This window comes from Phoca vitulina, unplaced genomic scaffold (genome assembly GCF_004348235.1).
Source record: "Phoca vitulina isolate PV1807 unplaced genomic scaffold, GSC_HSeal_1.0 scaffold8, whole genome shotgun sequence".
In the NCBI taxonomy this organism is placed as follows: domain Eukaryota; kingdom Metazoa; phylum Chordata; class Mammalia; order Carnivora; family Phocidae; genus Phoca; species Phoca vitulina.
The window spans coordinates 5,548,500-5,571,162 of NW_022589711.1; the positions used below are offsets into that span (position 1 = coordinate 5,548,500).

The 22,663-nt window shown below is 33.8% G+C and overlaps 1 protein-coding gene across 5 annotated transcripts in view; it reads right to left on the reverse strand.

The window, feature by feature from the left end:
* USP25 (ubiquitin specific peptidase 25) overlaps positions 1-22,663 on the reverse strand; it is a 136,001-nt gene that overhangs the window by 25,999 nt on the left and 87,339 nt on the right. For 4 of the 5 annotated variants that reach the window (XM_032406294.1, XM_032406293.1, XM_032406295.1 and 1 more), the window contains 4 exons: positions 20,260-20,330; positions 19,388-19,616; positions 17,467-17,667; positions 9,262-9,401 (listed from right to left, as the gene is read on the reverse strand). In XM_032406294.1, coding sequence (XP_032262185.1) covers positions 9,262-9,401; positions 17,467-17,667; positions 19,388-19,616; positions 20,260-20,330 — 641 coding nt within the window. Of the gene's footprint in view, positions 1-1,996; positions 2,093-3,994; positions 4,109-9,261; positions 9,402-17,466; positions 17,668-19,387; positions 19,617-20,259; positions 20,331-22,663 lie in introns of all 5 variants that reach the window. The other variant, XM_032406297.1, reaches the window with a different exon arrangement.

A 22,663-nucleotide genomic window follows, 5' to 3' on the forward strand; every position in this document is an offset into this window, starting at 1 on the left:
GGGGGGGGTGTACTGTTGTTTGTAGTGTATATAATTAGCTGGCTCTTTACAATATATGCAGGTATTAATCTAAAAAACGTGAAATTCCCAATCCAACATAAAGATATCCAACTTGAAAAAAAAAAAAAATGACAATGTCACTATAAATGACAGATAATTTTCCCATGAGAAATAGATAAAAACTTTAGAAGACATACATTCATCATGTGTATTTTAAGAAAAGAAAATGCAGACCACTGGAAATAAGGTTAACAGAGTTTTGTTTTGTTTTTTTGTTTTTTCAATAACAGCAGTTTTTCAACCTTTCTTAACTTAATAGGGTGATCAACTCATCCTGGGACCAGTATGTTTAGCACTTAAAATCCTGTATTCCAGAAAACCCCTCAGTCCTGGGCACACCAAGATGGCTGGTCACTCTGATTCTAACAAGTTCAAAAGTGTTTTATTAATATAAGGCTACTATGCACAAGGCCTTTTTTTGTACTACAGAAGGAAAAGAAATAGTGAAAATAAGCAGCTTTTTGAAGATTGATTTGGATGAGGGCAGAATATAGAATATTAAGGGAAAATTTTAGATTTTTAAGGTCAAGAAAGGGAGCATACAGCTTATTGTAGTGAACTGTACCTCAATAAAGCCTTTTTGTTTTCTTAAGGAAAAAAAAAAAGACTAAAAAGGGTGCTAAGTGAAAACAACTTGAAGTTTTTGGTAAATCAAAATAAAAAGACAAAACATAACAGTGCTTTCATCTTTCAAAAATGTAAAACCAATAATACTGTAACTAAAATATTGTAAAGATCTGGTATTAGATGATGTGGAGAACAAAGGCAAAAGAAAAAAAAATTAAATTTCCTTACAACTTACAGCCCACTCATTGACAAGCCCTTGAGACAAGCAGCATGACCTTCCCTCTAGGAACTCAACTGCCTTGATGTTAATACTTTACTCAGGGCTAAGGCAACCTTATCTTCACATTAGCCTGATCTCCAGGATCCTGTAAGTCTCCTTTAATATATAAAAATTCCTTTGGAAACTTCCTTTATCTCTAACCCCCATCCGCCACCAAAATATATGTTAGCAATCATCCTCCAAGCATATCCGTCCTCTGATATACATCTGAAGGGTCTCATGACTAAGGTTTTACTAGATGGTGATAATTGATCTTTTCCAAACAACAGCTAGCCCCTCAAGGTCCTGGACACCTGGCTTCTAAATTCCTTAGAGACTTGCTCTATCCCTAACCACCTCCCAACTTGAAAGTATACAATGGGCCACTCCTCATGACCCCAGTGCAGCTCTTTCTGCCCACGGGTCCAGTCCCAGTGCTTTAATAAAACCATTTTTCTGCACCAAAGACGTCTCAAGAATTCTTTCTTGACCGTTTGCTCCCCTGATCCCCAACATTTTCACATCATTAGAGGGGAAAAAAGATTTGGTCATGGAATAATACAACTGCTTGATGGTCTCACACATTTCTTGAAACGACTAGGATATTAAAAATTAAGTCAGGAGAAAACGTAAGTGAATAAGAAACATAAAAATAAATGAACAAATCATTTTTGAAACAACCAAGTGAAGAAAGCAGTTTAGAATCAAATGATAGTGAAATTTCTTAAAAAATATTGTAATATTGACGAATAGTATTACCAATGAGAAGAAAATAAAATATACCAGAAGCAATTACTCAGTTCATATTTTCACCCATCAATACTTTTTATTCCTTTCAAATAAAAACACAATTCAAATTTCTGCTAACAACCCAAAGGTACACTATTAGGGTAACTCTGGTAAAATGTTTTGTTTTTTGTTGAATTATCTGGGTTACCAAAAAAAAAAAAATCATTCTTATATGCCTAAAAGAAACCCTCAGAACATCAGGTGGCCGTGGCTAAGATAGGAAAAGAGAAATTATATAACCAAATTTAATTCAAGGACATAAAATATTTTAAGAAGTTCATTTAAAAACATTAAAAACTTAAATGAAAATGTTAATTGTACCTTAAAGAACCCTGCTTCAGGGCCACACCTGTCATATACATTCCTGGATTTACCTATCGCCATGATAATACCTTGCATGTTCGGTGTCATCATGATCTGCCACAAGGAATTTAAAGTAAGAGTTTTTGAATGAATGGGTAACATAAAAAAATATATATCAAAAACCAAAATAATATATTGACATGCAAGTTAAAAGTCCTTTGTTTTTCACTACTTATAAATTAATCATTGTATATTTTATGGCAAATATGATCCAATATGCATGTAAGTATCTTTCAAAATCATCCATACAGGGCCACAGCTAGCTCCAGATGGTGCCTTTGTGCAAATTGCAAAAAGGCATCCTCTCTGAACTGAAGAATTCTAAAAAGGCACCTCCCTCTTGACAAACAAATCAAAAAGTGCTGCTCTCTGAGAACCACTTAGAACAAGCAACACTTTTTATTTTAAAAAGTGCCTCTTCTTTAAGGTTTGAGGAGCTCAGCATGAGCTCCATTTCACCTCCACTTTGGCCTGCTGGCTGGGCTCCCTTGCACAACAGTACAACCTGAACATCTATGAGCTGCAGCCCTGTATCCATATGACTTAAAGTTCCCAGGTACATGCACTGTTAAACTGTCACTCCAATTACAAAAACAAAACAAAATGCATCTCTGCCAATAGCATAAGCATTTGCACAAAAGACAGTGTTAAATGATTAATCACAATTCTAAATTTTAAAATGCCAGAAGGCTTACCCTAAAACAAGCACTGAGGTGCTTGGTCAATAAATGAACATTTTTATTAAAAAATGCCAGTTTCCATAATTTTCAAGCAGCAACATGGTAATGAAATAGTTAACTGGAACAATGTACTGCTATTAAATATCAAATACTTAAATATTTCTTTGTTTTCAAAGAAATTTCAAAATATTTCAAACAAATATTTCTCTGTTTTCAGCTTATCATTCTTAGCTGTTCGCATTTTAAAATACCTGCAAAATGAAACCACTCAAAGCACTATGAAGTTATTGTATTAGAGCAATCAAGAGATTGCATCCATCACCTCTGATTCACTGAACCTATCATCCAAATTTTGATTATACACTGACAGTCACAATATACCTAACATCTGCTTCAGAAAATTCATCTCACCAGTTCCTATCTCATAAACCAGCTTCTTATTCTCCTTATGGCCATGTTTTCTTACATTGGCACAGTAATCTTTATGTCTTTGTGACACCTCTGGTTTCGGTGATTAACTCTTATATAATCACTTAATTGTAATTTTGAAATAAGTCTGAAAAAAAGTTACTTGGAAAAAACTAATATATATTAAATTCTCATCCATGCCAGTAAAAACTAACAAATGACAGAATTCAAGGTCTTCTAGGGATTACTATTCAGAAACAGCTTTACTGGCCCTCTCTCAAATATAAGAAAGATCCAATGTAAGAGTCTTAAGAAAAAAGTGCAAAAGGACAATAGCACATTTTTATCTGGATTCTCAAGAACAGTGTATAAAGCACTGGAAGGCATTCAATAATGATGAATCGCTCAATTCACATTCACATGGAGGTTGCAGAAGCAAAAATATCCAACATCTATTTGCAATCAGGCTGTAGGATTTTTTGGCAGGAAATAGTAGGCAAAGTATTATAATACATAATTCAAGTAAAACAGGAAAAAATTATTTTTAAATGTTCAAATTTTTTGCTATTTAATTAAACAACCCTTATTGTAATCTATCAACCTGAGAATAAACTGATCATATATCTACATAAAAGAATTAACTCTAGAAACATTATTCTTTTGACAAATTCCATAGCTTTCTACTTAAGTTTTCATTTGAATTTCAAAGTTCTGTTAGCAGTTGGTAAGGTAATTTCAGACCATAGGTGGCCAAGCTGTATGTTATGCAGCAATACACACAAATGTGAAGGCGCACGCATGCCCGAAGTACGTGTATTAAATAGCCAAAGATAAGTAGGAATAGTGTAGAGGTCTACAATAAAGGTACCTCGTCATCATAACCCCCCTCCTTTGACTCAATCATGAATTTCCCTACATGGGGAATCGCCACCTCTACAACTTGCTGGTTAGAAGGTGGTTGGCTTGTGGTATTTTCAGGTTTCTGCAGGAAAAAAATTATTAGTATGAACATTAGAAAAGAGAACAATGGAAGTACCAAGTATAAAGGACAGAGATTCCTGAGTCTTTATAAAAAATATCTGCACTTGCTTAGTATGAAATGAAACCACCTAAAACCAACATCAGAAGTGAATGCATTAATCAAGTAATAACATAAGACATGTAACTTTCCTTTTACAACTCAACCACTAAATTTTCTTTTTTTCCCACTAAGCATTTTGGACACCAAATCCTTAAAAATAATAAACACTGGAGTTGCATTTCCTACTGCTGTCTATAAGTTACAGCTGAGGTTTTTATTTTTTTTTTAATTCTAATAATTCCATAAATCCTTTCTTGATAACTCCATCAAAATACACATGACCTCATCTGAACCCATGAGTTTGCAGGTTTTCTTTCTTATGATTTTACCTTTCTATCCTTTCTAATAAATTAATAGTATATCCAATTTATATCCATACTCTATTGTGTTTAATTAACTCACTCTGTACAGCCTATGAGTCTTGTATGATGTATTGTACAATGTATTTATATATGTGTCTGATGAATTCTTGCTTCTGAAAAAGATGGTGGAAAGTGACATCCCTTTTTAACAATTCAATGAGATTTCTTTCAATTTTCCTTTTCTTTGATAACAAATTCTATGAATTTCCCTACTCCACTAATAGAGTAGAAGCCAGTATGAAATCCAAGAAAGTCTACTCAAAGATACTAATATGGTTCATCCAAAATTCTGTCCAGATTTCACAAAGATCTTATACTACTGAATAAATTTATAATTAGCATATTCACTATTTACCTATAAACAAATTTCGCAAGTACTTAGGTGCTTGAAAGCAGCTTGTTTAAGTAATTTCAATTTGCAGCTTTAGTTTTCTGAAGCAAAAGATAAACTTTTGACATAAAATTTAAATAAAAGCAATTAAAGGGGTTTTATTTCAATTTGAAATATAAGTAAATTCTGGAGATGAGAACATTTTATGACTTTCCAGAAGTACATACACAAAAAGAGTTTAAACAATAAAACAAAACTAATGGCCAAGACTGACACTGTCCCTTTTAAAAGAAATGCTACTTTTAAACATAACGTATTTAGAAAAGGTTTCCTTATTTTGAGTCCTCAACTTTTCAAGAGGAAATAACCAACCTGCAAGGTTGTTGTGATCACGAGAGATAATATTCAGCTAATCCAATATCTCATATATACTAGCTGTTCTATAATAAGTATTACCAGTATTATAATACTGTTATGCTACTTTAAAGTGCTTGTATTTGAATAGAATAACCCAATATTACTAGCATACATACCTAGAGAGATATGCTTATTATCCCATGACAACTAAGTATTTTAAATCCTTCTAGCATATGAAAGAAGAGTAAATGTGTTTGATCTCTATCCACAATAGTGAAATTTGATCAGGTAAATTAGGAGATCTGTCTAGACCTTGTGGTGAAACACTTCTCACAATCAAATCAATCTAAAACAATATTATCTTAAGAAGAGAGAATATAAATTTAAGTAGCAACTGGGAAACTGATCAGTACCAGCATAATGATCCTTATGAAACAATATATGGCCTTTGAAAAAAAAAGTTGCACTTAGGAAAAAATAATGTTTAAGAAACATTTTCAGTTACCACAGAAGAGTTTCAACAGCATTTTACTGACAAGTTATATGCGTGCAAGTTGAAAAACCAAAGAAACTTTGGGTGAATGTAATAATTCTGTTGTATCATTCATCAAGTTTAGATATCCTAAGGTACCACAAAAATTTTCCGTATAAAGACTTTGAGGGCTCATTAAAGTAAAGTACATGTGTATCTATCTTTCTCTATTATTGTCAGGTCCTATATAAACACCTTAACAACAGCTAAACCTGAAAGGAGTTAATAAGTGTTTCAGTTAATAAATGTTCCCAAAATAATTAAAATACAAAGATTTTTATTAATTGCCTGACATCCATTAAGTGGACTGTTTTAAAAAGTGTTTTTTCATGAAAGGGCGATTAGAAAGCTATATAACTACAACCACCTTGACCCCCTACCTTTTAATCTAGTAATTCAACTATAGAGAATCTATTCTAAAGAAATAAATTGGAATATGGAGAAAATTTAATTTCTAACAGCCTATTTATAATAATATAAAAGTAGAAGCAAATATACAGTGGGGGAATGGGTACGTAAATAAGAATTTAATCACTCAATGGAATAATACTCAACCATTAAATGTTTTTCACAGAGAATTTTTAACACGGGGAAAATAGTTATGTCACAATGTTAAATGATTAAAGAAGAAAAGGCATATATAAACAAAATTGTATATGCAGAAATACCTCAGCTACAAAAATAAATCCCAAACCTGTACATAAAAATAAGAATGGAAAAAAAAATACCAACATATTACGTGATTAGAGCTTTGAGTAGTGGGACTACACATGATTCTTTCTTGAAGTATACTTTTTTTGTATTTTTCAAATTTTAAAATATTTCATTTAAAATTAAAGACATTCTTCTAAACAGTAAGCTTTTTATACGTTTAGAGACTATCTCTCTATGACTATGCTTCCAGGAATTCTTAAGCTAAGGTTGGAACTTAATATATTGTATATTTGTGAAATGGTTTGTATTTAAGTAACAAAAAGAAACTAACAGCTGCTTAGTACCTGTACTACATGCTCAGTACCTTCAAAAAAATAACCTTAATCCCACAATGATCTCCATTTTATGTAAAAGCAAACTAATGTTTAGAAAAATTAAGCACCTTATTCAAGTTTGCAGAGCTAGTGAGAAATAAAACCAGTATTAAAAAACCCAAGACTATCTAATCCCAAAGTCTGAACACTCTTTTCATGTATGCGATTTAGTTTCTAAGGTATATCTTTAAGTGAGAAAAACCAGTATGTGGTTATAATCCTAAGCAACTAATCAGGAGACCAAGAACAGGCTGCTTCAGATAGCCATGATTAACATATTCTTAGACGTGTTGCAGGATTTATACAAACAACTCGGGCCAACTGTTAGTGCTACTCCAGCAGATATGCCAAATGGAAAAATATTTACGCTAGCTGTCTATCATATTCTCTCAATGTCATCCTCCTTTCTCAAATAAAGGTGAAGCAGTAGATTGTAGGCTTATAAGATGATACTCATATTATATATATAATATATATTAGTTATATTATTATATATAAAAATACATTTAAGTGATGGTTTCTGCAAATTTATGTTATACATGATTAGCCAAACTAAAAAAATCATGTTTCTATATTAAGCTAAATAATACCTTTGGCTTTCTGATTACAGTTAAAATGATGATACTTATTAACCATAAGGTAGGCTTTAACAAATAAAATTCCTAATTAGCAAACGGTCAAGCAAATTACATTTTCAGATCAGGCAAAAATATTTCTCCCTTGTATCTACTTCTCTGCCCTTTGTACCTCCCTAGGTTTTCCTCTTCTACCACACCCCAAGAACTTAGACATCTCAGATCCATTACAAGAAGCATTTTCCAGGAATGCTTTAGAGTTGAATTAGCAGGGGTTCATCTCAAGCTCATTAGAATCTCCAGGACATTTGCAAAATTTGGAATAATAAAAAAAAAAAAACCCCTATATTAAAACATCTTTTATAGTAAAATGATAATAATCAAAATTTTTCACATAGGAAATGAAATAAAGTGATTTGTGATTATTTCATTCATCAAAACATAACAGAATACCTCATTAACTGAACATTTTAGTTAATCAAGGTCCTATCATATTAAAGACCTTACTGCAATTAGCAGGTTATTGTTAAGATTAAGTTCACTAAGCAGAAAACTGTGTTGAAAAACTGTATGTCCTGGGGGCCTGGGTGGCTCAGTAGTTAAGCATCTTTGGCTCAGGTTGTGATCCTAGGGTCCTGGGTAGAGTCCTGTATGGGGCTCCCTGCTCCACAGGGAGTCTGCTTCTCCCTCTGCCCCTCCTCCCACTCGTTCTCTCAATCTCTCTCTCTCTCAAATAAATAAATTTTAAAAAAAGAAAAAGAAAAACTGAATGTCCTGTTCCCTTTAGTTCTCTAGGATGGTAGTCTTCAAATACTAAAATTAACCATCAAGAAACCTGCATTACAGCGGCTTGTGTTCACTAATAAAAAAATAAGTTAACTACAGCAACTGAATGTTTTTGTAGTATGAAATTTGTGAAATAACATCTCTCAGAAGGTCATATGCACTGAAAACACAGTACAATACCAATGTACTCAATTTATTGCTATACAAAGACACAACTGAGAGCTACAACACAGGTGGGTTATAATGACAATTCTGTTTGGACACTCTACTGAAATATGCATAAACCACTTTGCAAGATCACATTTATCCTGCTAATAATACTTGAACCTAGAATTTCTAATATTTTACTTTTAAACATATTCCATGGAACAATGAAAATTATTACCTTATATTTCCAACTATTCCAATGTAATTAGACTAAAGATAGAGGAAAGGGGTGAGGGAAAAAGAAATAATGCTAAATTTTATACTTCTCTTTTTAAGTTCCAAATCAAATGATCACTTTAGTCTATGATTATGATTCTTCCTCATTCTCTAACAGGAAGACCGAAATTTATTTTTAAAAAGAAGCATTTAGGGGCACCTGGGTGGCTCAGTCAGTTAAGCAGCCAACTCGTGATTTTGGCTCACGTCATGATCCCAAGACCCTGGGATTGAGCCCTAAATGAGGTTCTGCGCTCAGCAGGGAGTCTGCTTGAGGATTCTCTCTCTCTCTCTTTCCCTCTGACCCTCCTGCTGCTTGGGCACTCATGCTCTCTCTCTCAAAAAAAAAAAAAAAAAATCAAATCTTTAAAAAAAAAAAAAATCTTTAAAAAGATTACAGCTGAGGAAGCTACAGCCTGGGGGTTAGGTAACACCCACAGTCCCTGATGACGTTAATGGTAGCGTTGGCCCTTGGCCCTGTCTCTCCTGACTCCCGTGTAGCTACTCTCCATGAAACTGCTGGAAACGTTATCTAATACATCAAAAAAGAGGTTTTTCCTTTCAACCTTCAGATCTGTCCACATTTTCTTCATGACGTCATTTTCAGATCTTTCCACATGAAGATGGCTATGTTCAGAGAGCTAAAAGAAAAGTTCTTACCGACTGCAAAACTGTTTCAGGACTTTTATCTTCATGCTCATGTGATGCCTTGGTAATTATTCGAATAGTTTCTTCTTTCAAGTGCTTTGAGAAATCACTTCTTGATGGCTGCTCTAGATATTCTGGTTCTCCTGCTTGTGCTTCATAAGAAAAGAATCATTTGTGTATCTAATACCAATCACAGAGAGCTATCTAAAGATGAATCTGTTATTTAATTCTAATTCAAATTATAGAGTAACCAATTTTACTTTTATTTAATATACCACTCAACATAGAGCACCAACCCCAGAATTTAACCCCTCCCCCCAAAAAAAAATCAGGTTCAAGAGTAGTCAATTACTGAAGAAAATACTCATTGTCTCATAGTCTATGATGAGAAATTCATAGCAAATTTTTATGTCATGATAAATACTAAAATCTCATTTTGGAAGAGCATCAGCATTCTACCAAAAAAGAAAAAAAAAAAAAAGGATTTAGTGTGTATAACAAGTCTGGTCTGAGTTTCCACAGAGAAGACAGCAGCTGTTTCTCTGGCCACAAAATCCTTTTTCACACCTCCCTGACCAAACCTAACCCTGAATGAACCCAACCTTCTATCTTTTCTGAACCTGCCCTGGTAATTGAGTGTTGTCAGAGGAAAAACAATTACAACCTGGCAAACTGATACTAATATAAATTCAAGACTTCAAATACCATCCTTGCAAAGACCTCTCAAAGTTTTATCTATCATCTAGGCTCTGAGCTCCAGACCCATCGATGAAACAATGTACTCTGAACATCCCACTAGATGCTTTATAGACAACCCCAAATGCTTTATGTAAGTGGGCCTCTGCCTCTCTCTCTAACATAACTTTGTATCCTGTGCTCTATGCTCTTTTTCAGGTTATCTAATACATCAAAAAAGAGGTTTTTCCTTTCAACCTTCAGATCTTTCCACATTTTCTTCCCTCTGCCTATATATTCAACCCACTCTCAGTCTCCCATCTAAGAACTTCTATGTCTTTTTGTTTAAATACCACTTCCTTAACAAAAGTATTCCTGATTATACCAATTTTAGAGCAGGGTTTCTCAGCTTCTTGGCACTACTGACATTTTGGTTCATTTTGATTCCTTGGTGTGGAGTGGTCCTGTGCTCTACCCTCTAGATGCAAGTGGTACTGTCCCTTCAGGTGTGACAACCAGAAATGTCTTCAGTTTGTCAAATGTCCTCTGGGGGGCAAAGTCACTCTCAAATGAGAACCACTGCTCTAAAGTAACTTATTCTTTCTTTTAGCACTTTACCACAATTATGACTTAATTACTATTATATTTGTTTCAAGCCCATATCCCCTGCTAGACTAAGAATCTCAAGAGTAGGGATGCTATCTCCTTTTTGTATTGCTATTTCTTCGACACCTAGCATACAATAAGCACACAATAACTTAATGGAACAAATGAATTAATAAGTAATGGATATAAGGAATAATAAAGTACACTAAAATGTTCTACAGTTCTACAAAAACTCTCAAAGTGAAATATTATTCAGTAAGAAATACTATAATTTCAACATATATGCATGGGAATACATCCATCCAATAAATTTTAATTAAGTATTTAACTATGTGCCAGGCACTAGGCTAGACAATGGGACTCCCAGTATGAACAAAGCAGCCGGTGTCTCACCCCATGAAGTTTAGAGTCAACCATGGAGAATGTCATTAATCAAAGAATCACACATGCGAATTGTGACAATATTATAATAATACATGCTAGGAATAAAATGGGGGAGTGATAACTTAGATTATGGAATATGAGATAAACTGACTTTTTAGCTGAAGGATGATGGGTTGATCATCCCTGATGGAAGGATGATCTGAAAGAAGGCCAGTGTGGCTGGACTACAGTGTAAGAGGAGAGATATAGCAAGAGAGGACAGGGGCAAAATCAAAGGGCCTTTGAGTCTAATTAAAAGTCTTGAGGATAAATATAATGGCAATGTGGCAAGTTGTTTTTCTTTTTTTAAGATTTTATTCATTTATTTGAGACACAGAGAGAGAGAGAGCACAAGCAGGGAGGAGGGTCAGAGGGAGATGGAGAAGCAGACTCTGCTGAGCAGGGAGCCGGATGTGGGGCTCGATCCCAGGACCCTGAGATCATGACCTGAGCCGAAGGCAGACACTCAACTGACTGAGCCATCCAGGTGCCCCGCAATGTGGCAAGTTTAAAAAAAAAAAATTATTATGGCTCCAGTGTGAAGAATGGATTAGAGAGGAAAGTAAAACTAGAGGTCAGTGAAAGTACTAGAAGGTACCAGAGCAATATGAGCAAGAGATGGTGGTGCTTTTGGACAACAGAGACAGCAAGAGAGGTAGAGAGAATTGGTAAGATTGAAGATGTATTTTGGACACAAAGGTTTGAAGGCTGATGTGAAGATGATTAAGTTTTTGGCATGAGTAACTAGGATGATGGAGGTAAAATTTACTATGACAAGGAAAACTAGAGGAAGGAATGCTTACAGTGTGTATGACAGGAGGGAAGTTTAAAGAAGAAGTCAATGCCCTCATTTCTGTATTTCCTGACTTTGTACTGCAATGTTCTTTCAGTGCCCTGTATGGATGGATAAGGTAAAGAAAATTTTAGACTATACCTCCAGCTGATAGGAGGATGTGAACTTAATGCAATGAGGGCCAAGAAATCCATCTGGTCTGGCACTGGTCTAACACACTGAAACATGGACAGTCTATGTAAAATAAGTCCTTAGGAACAGAAGTAATTTTATCTGATCAACACAGTAAAATATATCTTAGATCCCCAGGGTAAAGATTCCCTTCCACATAGGGATTTGAGTCAAAAAACTTATGAGTAATGTTGAATGATCTTGCCTAAATGTCATACAACAGAACTATTTCTTCTAGAGTTTTCCTTGTGTATGTATCTTCCAGGGAACTGACATTTGAGTGGTGCTGTACAGTCACTAGGGGAACCTATGAGGATTTAACATCTGGGAGTTCGGAAACAAAAACCCAAACTTCATCCAGCATGTTTATTGAGCCTGCGCCATTTATATTAGTAATGAAGACAACTGACATAAAATTCACTCACTTTAAGAACTCCCAGTAAAATCAGATAATTATATACTAATTGGTCCCTCAGCTTAAAATATTGTTCAGGCTTCAATTTGGAATACAGCTGGTGATTACCAATATTCTACAGAGGTATATAATATCCCTGTATCTAAAGTGTCTCTTACATCACTTATTCGTCCTATGGGTACTTCACTGAGATTTTTAAATGGTTATCCTCCACGTAAGAGATTTTCCAGCCATGCTCTAGTTCATGATGTAGAGGCTTCATTCACCTATTTGGCCATTAAAGACCCCAACATTCTACGAGTACTCTGAACCTGCTCCTTTGGTCCACCTTCACAGTGAGTAAGGGATTGGGAGGGCTTGGGAGTGTTCTACTTATGTATATTTCCTGTTTATGCTCTTCAACATTTTAAGAGGACAGTTAACTCGATAACCAATTGGCTTTCTGTTACAGCATAAGAATCTGCTTTTTTTTCTTTTTGTTAAAATTTAAATTCAATTAGCCAACATATAGTACATCATTAGTTTCAGGTGTAAAGCTCAATCATTCATCAGTTGTGTATAACACCCAGTGCTCATCACATCACATGCCCCCCCCTTTTTAAGATTTTATTTATTTGACAGAGAGAGAGAGAGAGAGGAGCACAAACAGGGGGAGCAGCAGAGGGAGAGGGAGAAGAAGGCTCTCCGCTGAGCAGGGAGCACGATGCAAGGCTCGATCCCTGGACCCTGGGACCATGACCTGAGCCAAAGGCAGACGCTTAACCAACTGAGCCACCCAGGCGCCCCTCACGTGCCCTCCTTAATGCCCATCACCCAGTTACCCTATCCCCACACCCAAGATCTTAAATCTACTATTAAAAAAAAAAAAAAGGAGCAACATCTCCTCTTTCAGAAATATTTAATACCTTGCCTTACTGAGGAGTCTTACTTATTACATTCACATTTAGAAGACTATTTAAAGAAGATTACTTCAAAGATATGCAGAACATTCACTTCTAGAAATGTATTTAAAATCAACAATTCCCCAAAAGCAGCCTATAAAGAGCCATGGTAGGCTGGCTGTGTAGAATCACGAGAGAAACTTTTAAGACTTCAATTTCCTGGGTACCACCACAAACAACTGTGGGAATGTGGGGGGGTAGAGGCTTAGGAACCAGAGTTAAACCTAAAATTTACCTAGGACAGAGCTACATCTGTACCACACATTTTTAGCCTGCTTCTCTAATGTATCATTATTTTGGCTAGACTTTTAAAATGTCCCATACACTGAGGATCACTTAAAGGAAACTCATTATTGGAATCTCCATAGGAAATGAATTCAATTCAGAAAACATTCAAGGGTCATCTACTATATGTCATTTATTATGTTAGATTCTGAAGATATAAATAAGAATATCACTCAGTCCCTGCTTTAAAGGAACCTGAGAATATTGATGATATTGTTCATTCTACCAGGTCTTACTCTCAGGAACCAGCTGTACTTTCCTGGAATATCAGCTTGTTTTTAACGTGTGGACAGTATCTGTAGAGAAGTCCCAGAGCCAATTCTGCAAGCCCCCTCTAGGTAAATTTATGAAATCTTATGGAATGCATTCCATACCAATATTAACCTGTTTACCTTATTTTTTCTACCTTTTCAAAAAAAATCGGTTATGCTACACAGGTTATGACAACTTCAACAGTTTTTCCAGAAACAATAGTGTACTGCATGTTAACTAACTAAAATTTAAATTAAAAAAAAGATAGTTTTTAGGGGTGCCTGGGTGGTGCAGTTGGTTAAGCAAGTCTGCTTGAGATTCTCTCCCCCTCACCCTCCTCCCCCCCCACTCTCCTCCCCTCCCACTCGTGCTCTCTCAAATAAATAAATTTTTTAAAAAAGTTTTTGAATAAGACAGGAGAAACACAAGTAAAAGTGCAAAGCTCTTCTCTCCTTCTGAGTAATTTCTCTGTTTTATAAATATAGCTTGGAGCCATACTGTTTAACCAGAGGTATATCTCAGAATTATCTGAGGACCTTTTTAAAAATATATATTCTGGACCCTTCCTTCAGAGGTTCTGATCCCAGTTAAGTCTTAGGTGATCTTACTTAGGTGGAGTGTGCTGTTTACACTCACAAAAAAATTCCCCAGGTATAGACCGTATACACCGTAGTAAAGAACTGTTGAATAGATCTCTAAACATAAGTGTTCAGGTAAGTTTTTCTTTGCAGTAAGCACGTGTAAGGAGGTAGCATGAAAAGAACCAAATAATTTTTGGTTCCATCATTTATTACTTAGTTTCAGTAAGACAAGGAATGGTACTAGAGAAGTGAGTTCTATGGATTTCTTGGTCACATGTAAGCAGAAGTGGAACAAATACTCATTTAATTAATACTATATAAATCAATATTCTTATTTGGAATATCACTCAGTAGAAACTGATTTTAATTGTTCTCATGTTATAGCTTTATTGAGAAGATTTTTGAGGAAAGAAAAATCACTCTGATTAATTTTATGAACAAGATTTCCTCGTATTACTTCCACTAGTCACTCGTAATTCTAGTGCACACCTGAGAGATTTAAATATAGGTTCTCTTTAATATGCTGAAAATATTATACCAAATTGAGCAAATTACTCTGGAAACTGTGAAGAGAAGTAAGATGACATGGGCATTAAAGTAAACTTTCTCTACTAATGATTGGGGAGATAAGTGGTTCCAATAAACATTAATGAGTTCCCTTATACAACTGTGGTATGTTAAATTGCCCTGCAACAGAGGATGGACTTCTTAATAGGATACATAAAATAATACAGTAGTAGAAACCAATCTTTTAAACAATAATCTCACTCCCCAAATTTATAGACTTAGCACATTCTATTCCTACAAACTCAAAGTGTATGCTTCTAGCAATTCTATAGGTGACACAATGTTTCCAATTCAGGCAGTTATTGCCACTACTTTCTAAAAACCCAGCCTGGAAGATAATTATCATAATAGTTATATATGAATTGACCATTTCTGTCTCTTTATTTTTTAGTTATTCTGATTCCTCTCAGAAATACATCTCCATCCTCAAGTACTTTTTTTTAAATACTAAAAAGAAAGACATGAAAATATATGCCTAATACCTACTCCTGGTTTTTTTAAATTACAAAACAGCATTTACAGTATATGGTAGGAAGTATTAATCAGGATAAAGGGTATGGGGCATATAGACGTGGCCTTTTATACAGAGAGAATATAAGATAACAAATGTAAATGGGAGGGCAAAGTTGTCTAGTCCTCTCAGACAGGAATATTAATGGGGAATATGTATTAGTTTGAATGGAAATAAAATGTGTTAAGTCTGTAAATTTAGTCTTGTGAAAGACAAGATGAAAAGAAGAAGACCGTACAGCACTTAATATTTTGGTGCCACAAAATATAAGTGAGCCAAAAACAGAGTTGGAGCTTAACCAATGAATGCAGGATTCACCTTCATCTGAGTGCTTAGGTACCACTATCACTTATGCCAATTAGGCAGCCATGTCCTCCCACTAGTAAGGTAAGAATAGACACATGCAAATGGTGTGCATAAAAGTTAGTGGAAGTATAACAAAGTAGCTCCATTGGGGTAAGTTCTCGGGATCGGTTTGAGAAGGATATGTACCAAAGACAAGGGATGAAATCACAAAGGGATGGAATTGGCTCAAAAATGAAAAGAATTATAATGTATATACTGTGATTTGAGCACAAAAATCTCTTGATATCTACTGAGTCATTTCCTATGGAAGTAGACAAAGTCACTGTAAAGAAACTGCATTACTGTGAAACCACAGACCTTCATGTAATCTACAAGGTGGCTCTTAATGTATGGAAAGAAATACAGTCGTGCATCATGGTAGAGCTTACCACACTACAATGGTGGTATTCAGATATACTATATTGCATTTGAGGATTATAATATTGGTATCTTTGTTCGTATAATACCATTATCTTGGTCTTTTAAAAATTCTGAATCAATGCCTGTTAACATCAAGATCAAGGACTCAACTAATCAATTTATATGAAAACAAGTTAACAAGTCTGGACAGATCTGTGTGTGCCTGCTTTACTCACAATACCATATTGTGGTACTGTACATCTTCCATTGAGAGAATAATTTCTTTTGAAGTTCAAATGATAATGCTAAAATTCACCAAAGTAATTACTGCTGTATGGGAACTGGTCTGTAAAAGATGAAATTAAGGAAACACCTAAAATGTTTTTTTTTTTTCTTTCTAAAATGGTTTCTTAAAAAATAAAAGACAAAACACACAGATGTTGCATAAAAAGGCCATTCAAAAAGATCCACTCAGAGTTATGAAACAGACAAATGAGTTTGACAAAAGTATGTGTTTATCTCTTCCCATTCCTCCAACTACTACAGAGAAATAGCACTTTTTCACAGTAGAAAATATGTTGCCCTAAAATATATTAACAACTCTGTGATGATGAAAGTAATCTTCAAAAAAAAAAAAAAATCAGAAGACATTTTATTTTCAATTTTGCTAGAACATGTTTATTCTTGTACTGTTTACTCTGAACATTTTATGGATTTCATCAGCTAATAACTTTAGAATATTTTTAAATATTAAATACTTAGTTTCAGCTAATTTTTAATTTTAAAAATGCTGAAAAAATCAAATAACTGCTCTATAATAATAGCATAATTACACAAAATATTAAAGTATTATACAAAATATATACAGATATACCAATAATGCTATTTTGCTCAAATGGGAAATTACTAAAGTAAAGTAAAAAGTTCACTCTCTCGATAGCTTTAGTGAAAAGGTTTGGATTACTTGCTGGTTTTCATGGCTTTTCTAAGCTTCTGGCCAAGAAGGGTCAGACCCAATCAAAATGGGCAGGATGGACAGAGAAAGAGCAGAATCATCTCATTTAACTTGAAAACGGTATATATGAATACAGCAGTGCCTGGCAAAGGGGTAAACTAAATTGTTATCAGTGGCAACTCAGAGGAGTGATGCAATTTCAGATGATTTTTACTGTCTTCTTCATACTTTGACATAATTAAACTTCTTTTTTAAATGAGCATATCTTATTTTTATAATAAAGTATCAATAATAAATATATTGATAATAAAATACAATTTAATCAAAAGGTACTAACCTGTTGTTACAGAAGACTCTGACTCCCTCAATTTCTGAGATGCTAAAAGTTTTTCCTGCAAAGCTTTCTGGGCAAGTTGCGCATCCCATTCTTCTAGTTCTTTTTCAAATCGCTGGTTGTCTTCCTCAACAAAATCTCTTAAATCCGGTGGTAATGTTTCTATTCCAACAAGAGCCTGCCCAGTTTCTTTATTTAACTCCTCTGCAAATCATATTTCAAAAACTAATATAAAATTAAGAATTAAAGGAAAAATGCAAAGCTCAAAATAGGATGCATTTCAAATGGGATTTAAAGCATGAATTATTACCATTTAACAAATCAATATAAAAAATTAAAAGAAAACTCAAACAAATGCTTGGATAAGCAATGATGCAAATATTTGATAATCAATTATAGGAAATGTTCTCAGCTTTTTTTTTTAATCTCTAGATTAAGAGTAAAAAATAACGGAACAGGATATAAAGCCAAAATCATTTGCTACTCAAATATTGACATAGTACTACATTTTCTATTTTAATAAAATACTAGATGTTTGATTATTCATAAAATAAAAATCACAAAATGAGAATAACTCATAACCTTATTAAACTCAAAACAGAACTAAAATTCTTTTTCATCCAAAGCAGTTAAGCACAGCAATATACTTACAGGCAATTTGAAAACTAATCAATATAGCAAGATTTTCAAAAACATTACAGAAGTAGTATTTAAGAGAGTTACTGAACTTCTGCACACATACAAAATACACTGTAGCTTTCCATCATAAATGGACCACCTAGCTAGTGTTGCTGAATGGTTAAACACAAAAGGAAAGTTGATTTTTATCAGTTTGAACAAAATTTTATTAAGTACTTTCTACATGCAAAGCCTGTATTAGAATATAAGAAATAAAATGATTAAGACATAGTATGACATGGCCCCTGGCTTTGAGAAGGTTAGAGTGAAGTGCAAAAGACAAGTTGACATACAATTCCAACACACATAAGTGCCCCATAGAGGTATGCTATGAGAACACAAGGAGAGGTATTTTCCGGTAGAAGTAAAAAAAAAAACCTTGGCAGAGCAGATGACACCTGAATTGAATCTTGACAGACGAGCAGAAATTAGACAAAAGAAGAAAGAAAAAAGAACATTCCCTCCAAAAAATAAAAAACATAAAAACTAAAGTTATAAATGTGTGAAATCATTTGGTGTGAAGAGAATACAACAAGCAGTTCAAATATCAGTAAAGTATATAGAGTTTGAAATGGGCAATGGTTATAAACGAAGCTTGAAAGACAGAGGCCAGAAAATGGAGGCCTTATATATTAGGTTAAGGAGCTTAAATATGAGTCAGTGCATGATGTGGTCCTTAAAGGGATTTTGGCAGGGAGAAATAGGTCAGATTTGCATTTTTTAATTTTTTTTTATTTTTTATTGTTATGTTAATCACCATACATTACATCATTAGGGTCAGATTTGCATTTTATAATAGTTACTAAATAGTTAACTTTGAATACAAAATAATATTCCAATTGTCAGCCCTGATTACATTACTCTTCAATTCCAGTTTCTCACTTAGAATAAGCCAACCGCATTTCCTAATCATAACCATCACCCTCTGAGTCAATTACACTTAAATAATCACACCAGAGACCAGAGTCACATAAAAGACCTACTTATTTGGGTGCCTGGGTGGCTCAGTTGGTTGGGCGACTGCCTTCAGCTCAGGTCATGATCCTGGAGTCCCGGGATCGAGTCCCGCATCAGGCTCCCTGCTCAGCAGGGAGTCTGCTTCTCCCTCTGACCCTCCCCGCTCTCATGTGCTCTCTCTCTCTCTCTCATTCTCTCTCTCAAATAAATAAATAAAATCTTTTAAAAAAAAAAAAAAAGACCTACTTATTTAAAAATATAGACTACCCTATATATTTCATGTGCTTACCTTTTATTAAGAATTGTGCCTTATCATTTATGTACATTAAACAGTATGCACTGGCATTTCTATAACCACCAAAAGAGTCCCTCACTAGCTCTTCCCATGATGATTTTGTCACAGCAATATCATTGTACTTCATCCACCTGTTTTCATGATGATCAAAAATATATGCCCAGTAGTGCCCGGCATTAGCTTGGCCTTCATGAACTAAAACAGCATGTAAGCGATAAGGAACCTAAATATGAAAACAGAAGAGTTAAGCCACAGTTAAGTAGTCTATTAATACCACATTCCATGAAACCCATAAACTATCTGATTGAAGAATACCATAGAAAACTGGCTGTGATTAAAATTTTGAAAAAAATACACTATGAAATAAAAAGGGGGGAGATAAATAAGTTAATGACATGTAAAGCAGGTGTATAAATAGAATATTTTTGAAACTTTGAAAATTTCTTTCAAATGAACTTATGATGAATATTTTATATATAGTATATGATTTGTCTAAACCTTCACAATTATAATTTGATGAATTATAGCAATATGGCCAACATAATGTATACCGAAAGTTAAAATGTAACTGAGCCCTGTACTTCTCCCCCAAATCTTAACATCCTTAAATAACCATATAATTTCTCCCATAGGACTTTCTGTAAACACTAAGACCTTCTGAAAATTTTTGCTAAGTTTTACTGTAAAATAATAAAAAAAGTAAACAATAAATATACTATGAGAATACAACTCAATGTTAACATGGAATCTTTAAGATCAGCAATTTTATAAAAAACATTAAGAAAAATTAGCTTAAGAATTAGGTTAATCATACAAATAAAAATATGTAATTTTGGCAATACTTACCAACTTAAAATTTAACTTACTTGGATCATAGATTTGTCAGAGTACATTAGTTCAATTGTTCGATGGATTCTGGATATGCTTTCCTGCAAATCTAAGGATAGAAGATGTCATTTAAAATGATTAACATCAAGTACGTCTCTACGAGACATAAGATAGTAACTAATGGTTTTCCTACCAATATGTTAGAGGAATAAGGAAAAATTCCTAAAACTGTTCGTAGAAATACTACTATTTGGAGTCTGTATAAAACGAAATATAGTTCTCCTTAATAAAAGATATAGCACAAGTGCATAATTAAAAACCAAAACAAATATGATTCACTTAGAAAATGTGCTGAGCCTATAAAAGTGAACTTTATTCAAATCATAGGAAAAGTGTCAATAGAAATGGAACATAAAGCCCCTTACATATTTATTTAAAACAGGAAAACTATGGAATGAAATAAAATAACTTTGCCACAAACCTTCTATATACATATATGTCATTGAATAAAAATCTACCACAATCACCAATGGAAACAATGTTGAAACTGCCATTACTTATTACTTCTACTTCCAGTAGAAATCCATTCTACAAAATTATTCACAGCTATATTGCACATAACAATAAAAAAATTAGAGACAACCTAAATATCTATTAATGGAGAAATGGTTAAATTATAGTATAACCTATACTACGAAGCCACTGAAAAGAATTGGGAAGAAACCATGAAAGACTACGGAAAAATACTAGTAACTTCAGAGTGGGGAAAGACCTTTTTCTGAGCCTGACAGAAAATCCAGTAACCATAAAGGAAAAGATAAGATTCTCTCCCCAAACTGAAGAAAATCTACATTATAAAAACAAAACAAAACCAACACCAAAAAAAGTCAAATGATAAAGACAATTAAGAAAATAATATCTACAGCAAACACTATAGGCAACAGGTTAATACCCATAATATCAAAGTTTCTATTGAGCATTAAAAGAAAGATAAATGGTTCGATATAAAAAATGGGTGAATGTCACAAGAAATTTATAGAAAAACAGAATTTCACTCAAAATTAAGGAAATGCAAATTAAGATACTAACATACCACTTTTTTTCAATGTTCAGGCTACCACAATTTAAAAAGTACCCAAGGCTAAGGAAGATGTTGGGAGTTAGGCTCTTCCACATAGTGGGAATAAAAACTGGTTCAATGTTTTGGGAGGGAAAATTTTAAAACAGTTAAATTTAAAATATATACACTTTGGACCAGAAATGACACTTCTAAGAATATATCCTACTCACAAAGTGTGTCAATATATATGTAGAAGGTCAGCACTACTTGCAGTATCAATATAGAAATTAAATAAATTACATCTTACTCAGATGTAGAATATAATTATTATTATTATACAATAATTTAAAAAACAATGTTAACAGCTAATAACAGGGATAAAAGAGAAGAAACAAATAATTCCAAGGAAAATCTTACCCAATCCATTGTATTACTATGGTCCAAAGTATTAGATATTAAGGGTTCCTACCCTTATCGGATGAATGTCTCTCAAGTTCCTCAAACTTAAATTTTCCTCAAACTTAAAATGGCCAAAAGTGGACTCATCTTATTCCTACTTCCCCCCCTGAGGTGGGGACCTGCTCACCCACCAGTCTGCCCTTTTCCAAAGTACATTCCATCTATCTATTCATACCAGCATGAGGAACTAAGGGAATAGTCCCTAATTCCTCCCTTTCTCTCTCACCTCTTGTCAATGACCTACCTCTGTCAGTTTTCTCCAAAGAGTAGATCATATCCGTTCCTTTCCTTCCTCAATGCCACTACCTTGGTGTCAAAAGCTTCCTAGCTTCCACCCTTCAGAATGTAATCTTATAAAAACAAACACAATCTGCCAAGTCCAGTAAAAAATTATTTAATACCTAGTACAGTGTTCAGGAAACACAGTGTGCTCAATAAATGTTTACTAATGAATTCAAATGTAAAAATATTCCCTTATATATGAAAAATACTAAGGAAAACATTTATAGCTACTAATGCTAATTGTTAGTTGCCATCATGCCCTATTTATGTTACATTATATTATATTAGGACTGCTCTTTATTTACATATTGTCTATAATGATTCAAGTTGGGCATCTAAAATCCAACAATCCATATTGTTTAAAATAATTCCAATCTTTTGGTATAAAAGAGTAGCTCCTAGATTTTTCTTTTTTCATAGGATAAAATTAGATGACAGTAATAGGATATTATATTTTGCCATGTAAGGAAAAATTATAATAAAATAAATATAAATATAATAAAATACTAACATCGCTTCATTTAAAAAAAGAAAAAGGACATTTTAAAAACAGTAAAGTAGCAAAGATATAATTTCAGAATAAAGGAGAGTCCCTTCCAAGAAAGGCCAGATGGCAACTTAACACCAACACATATACACAC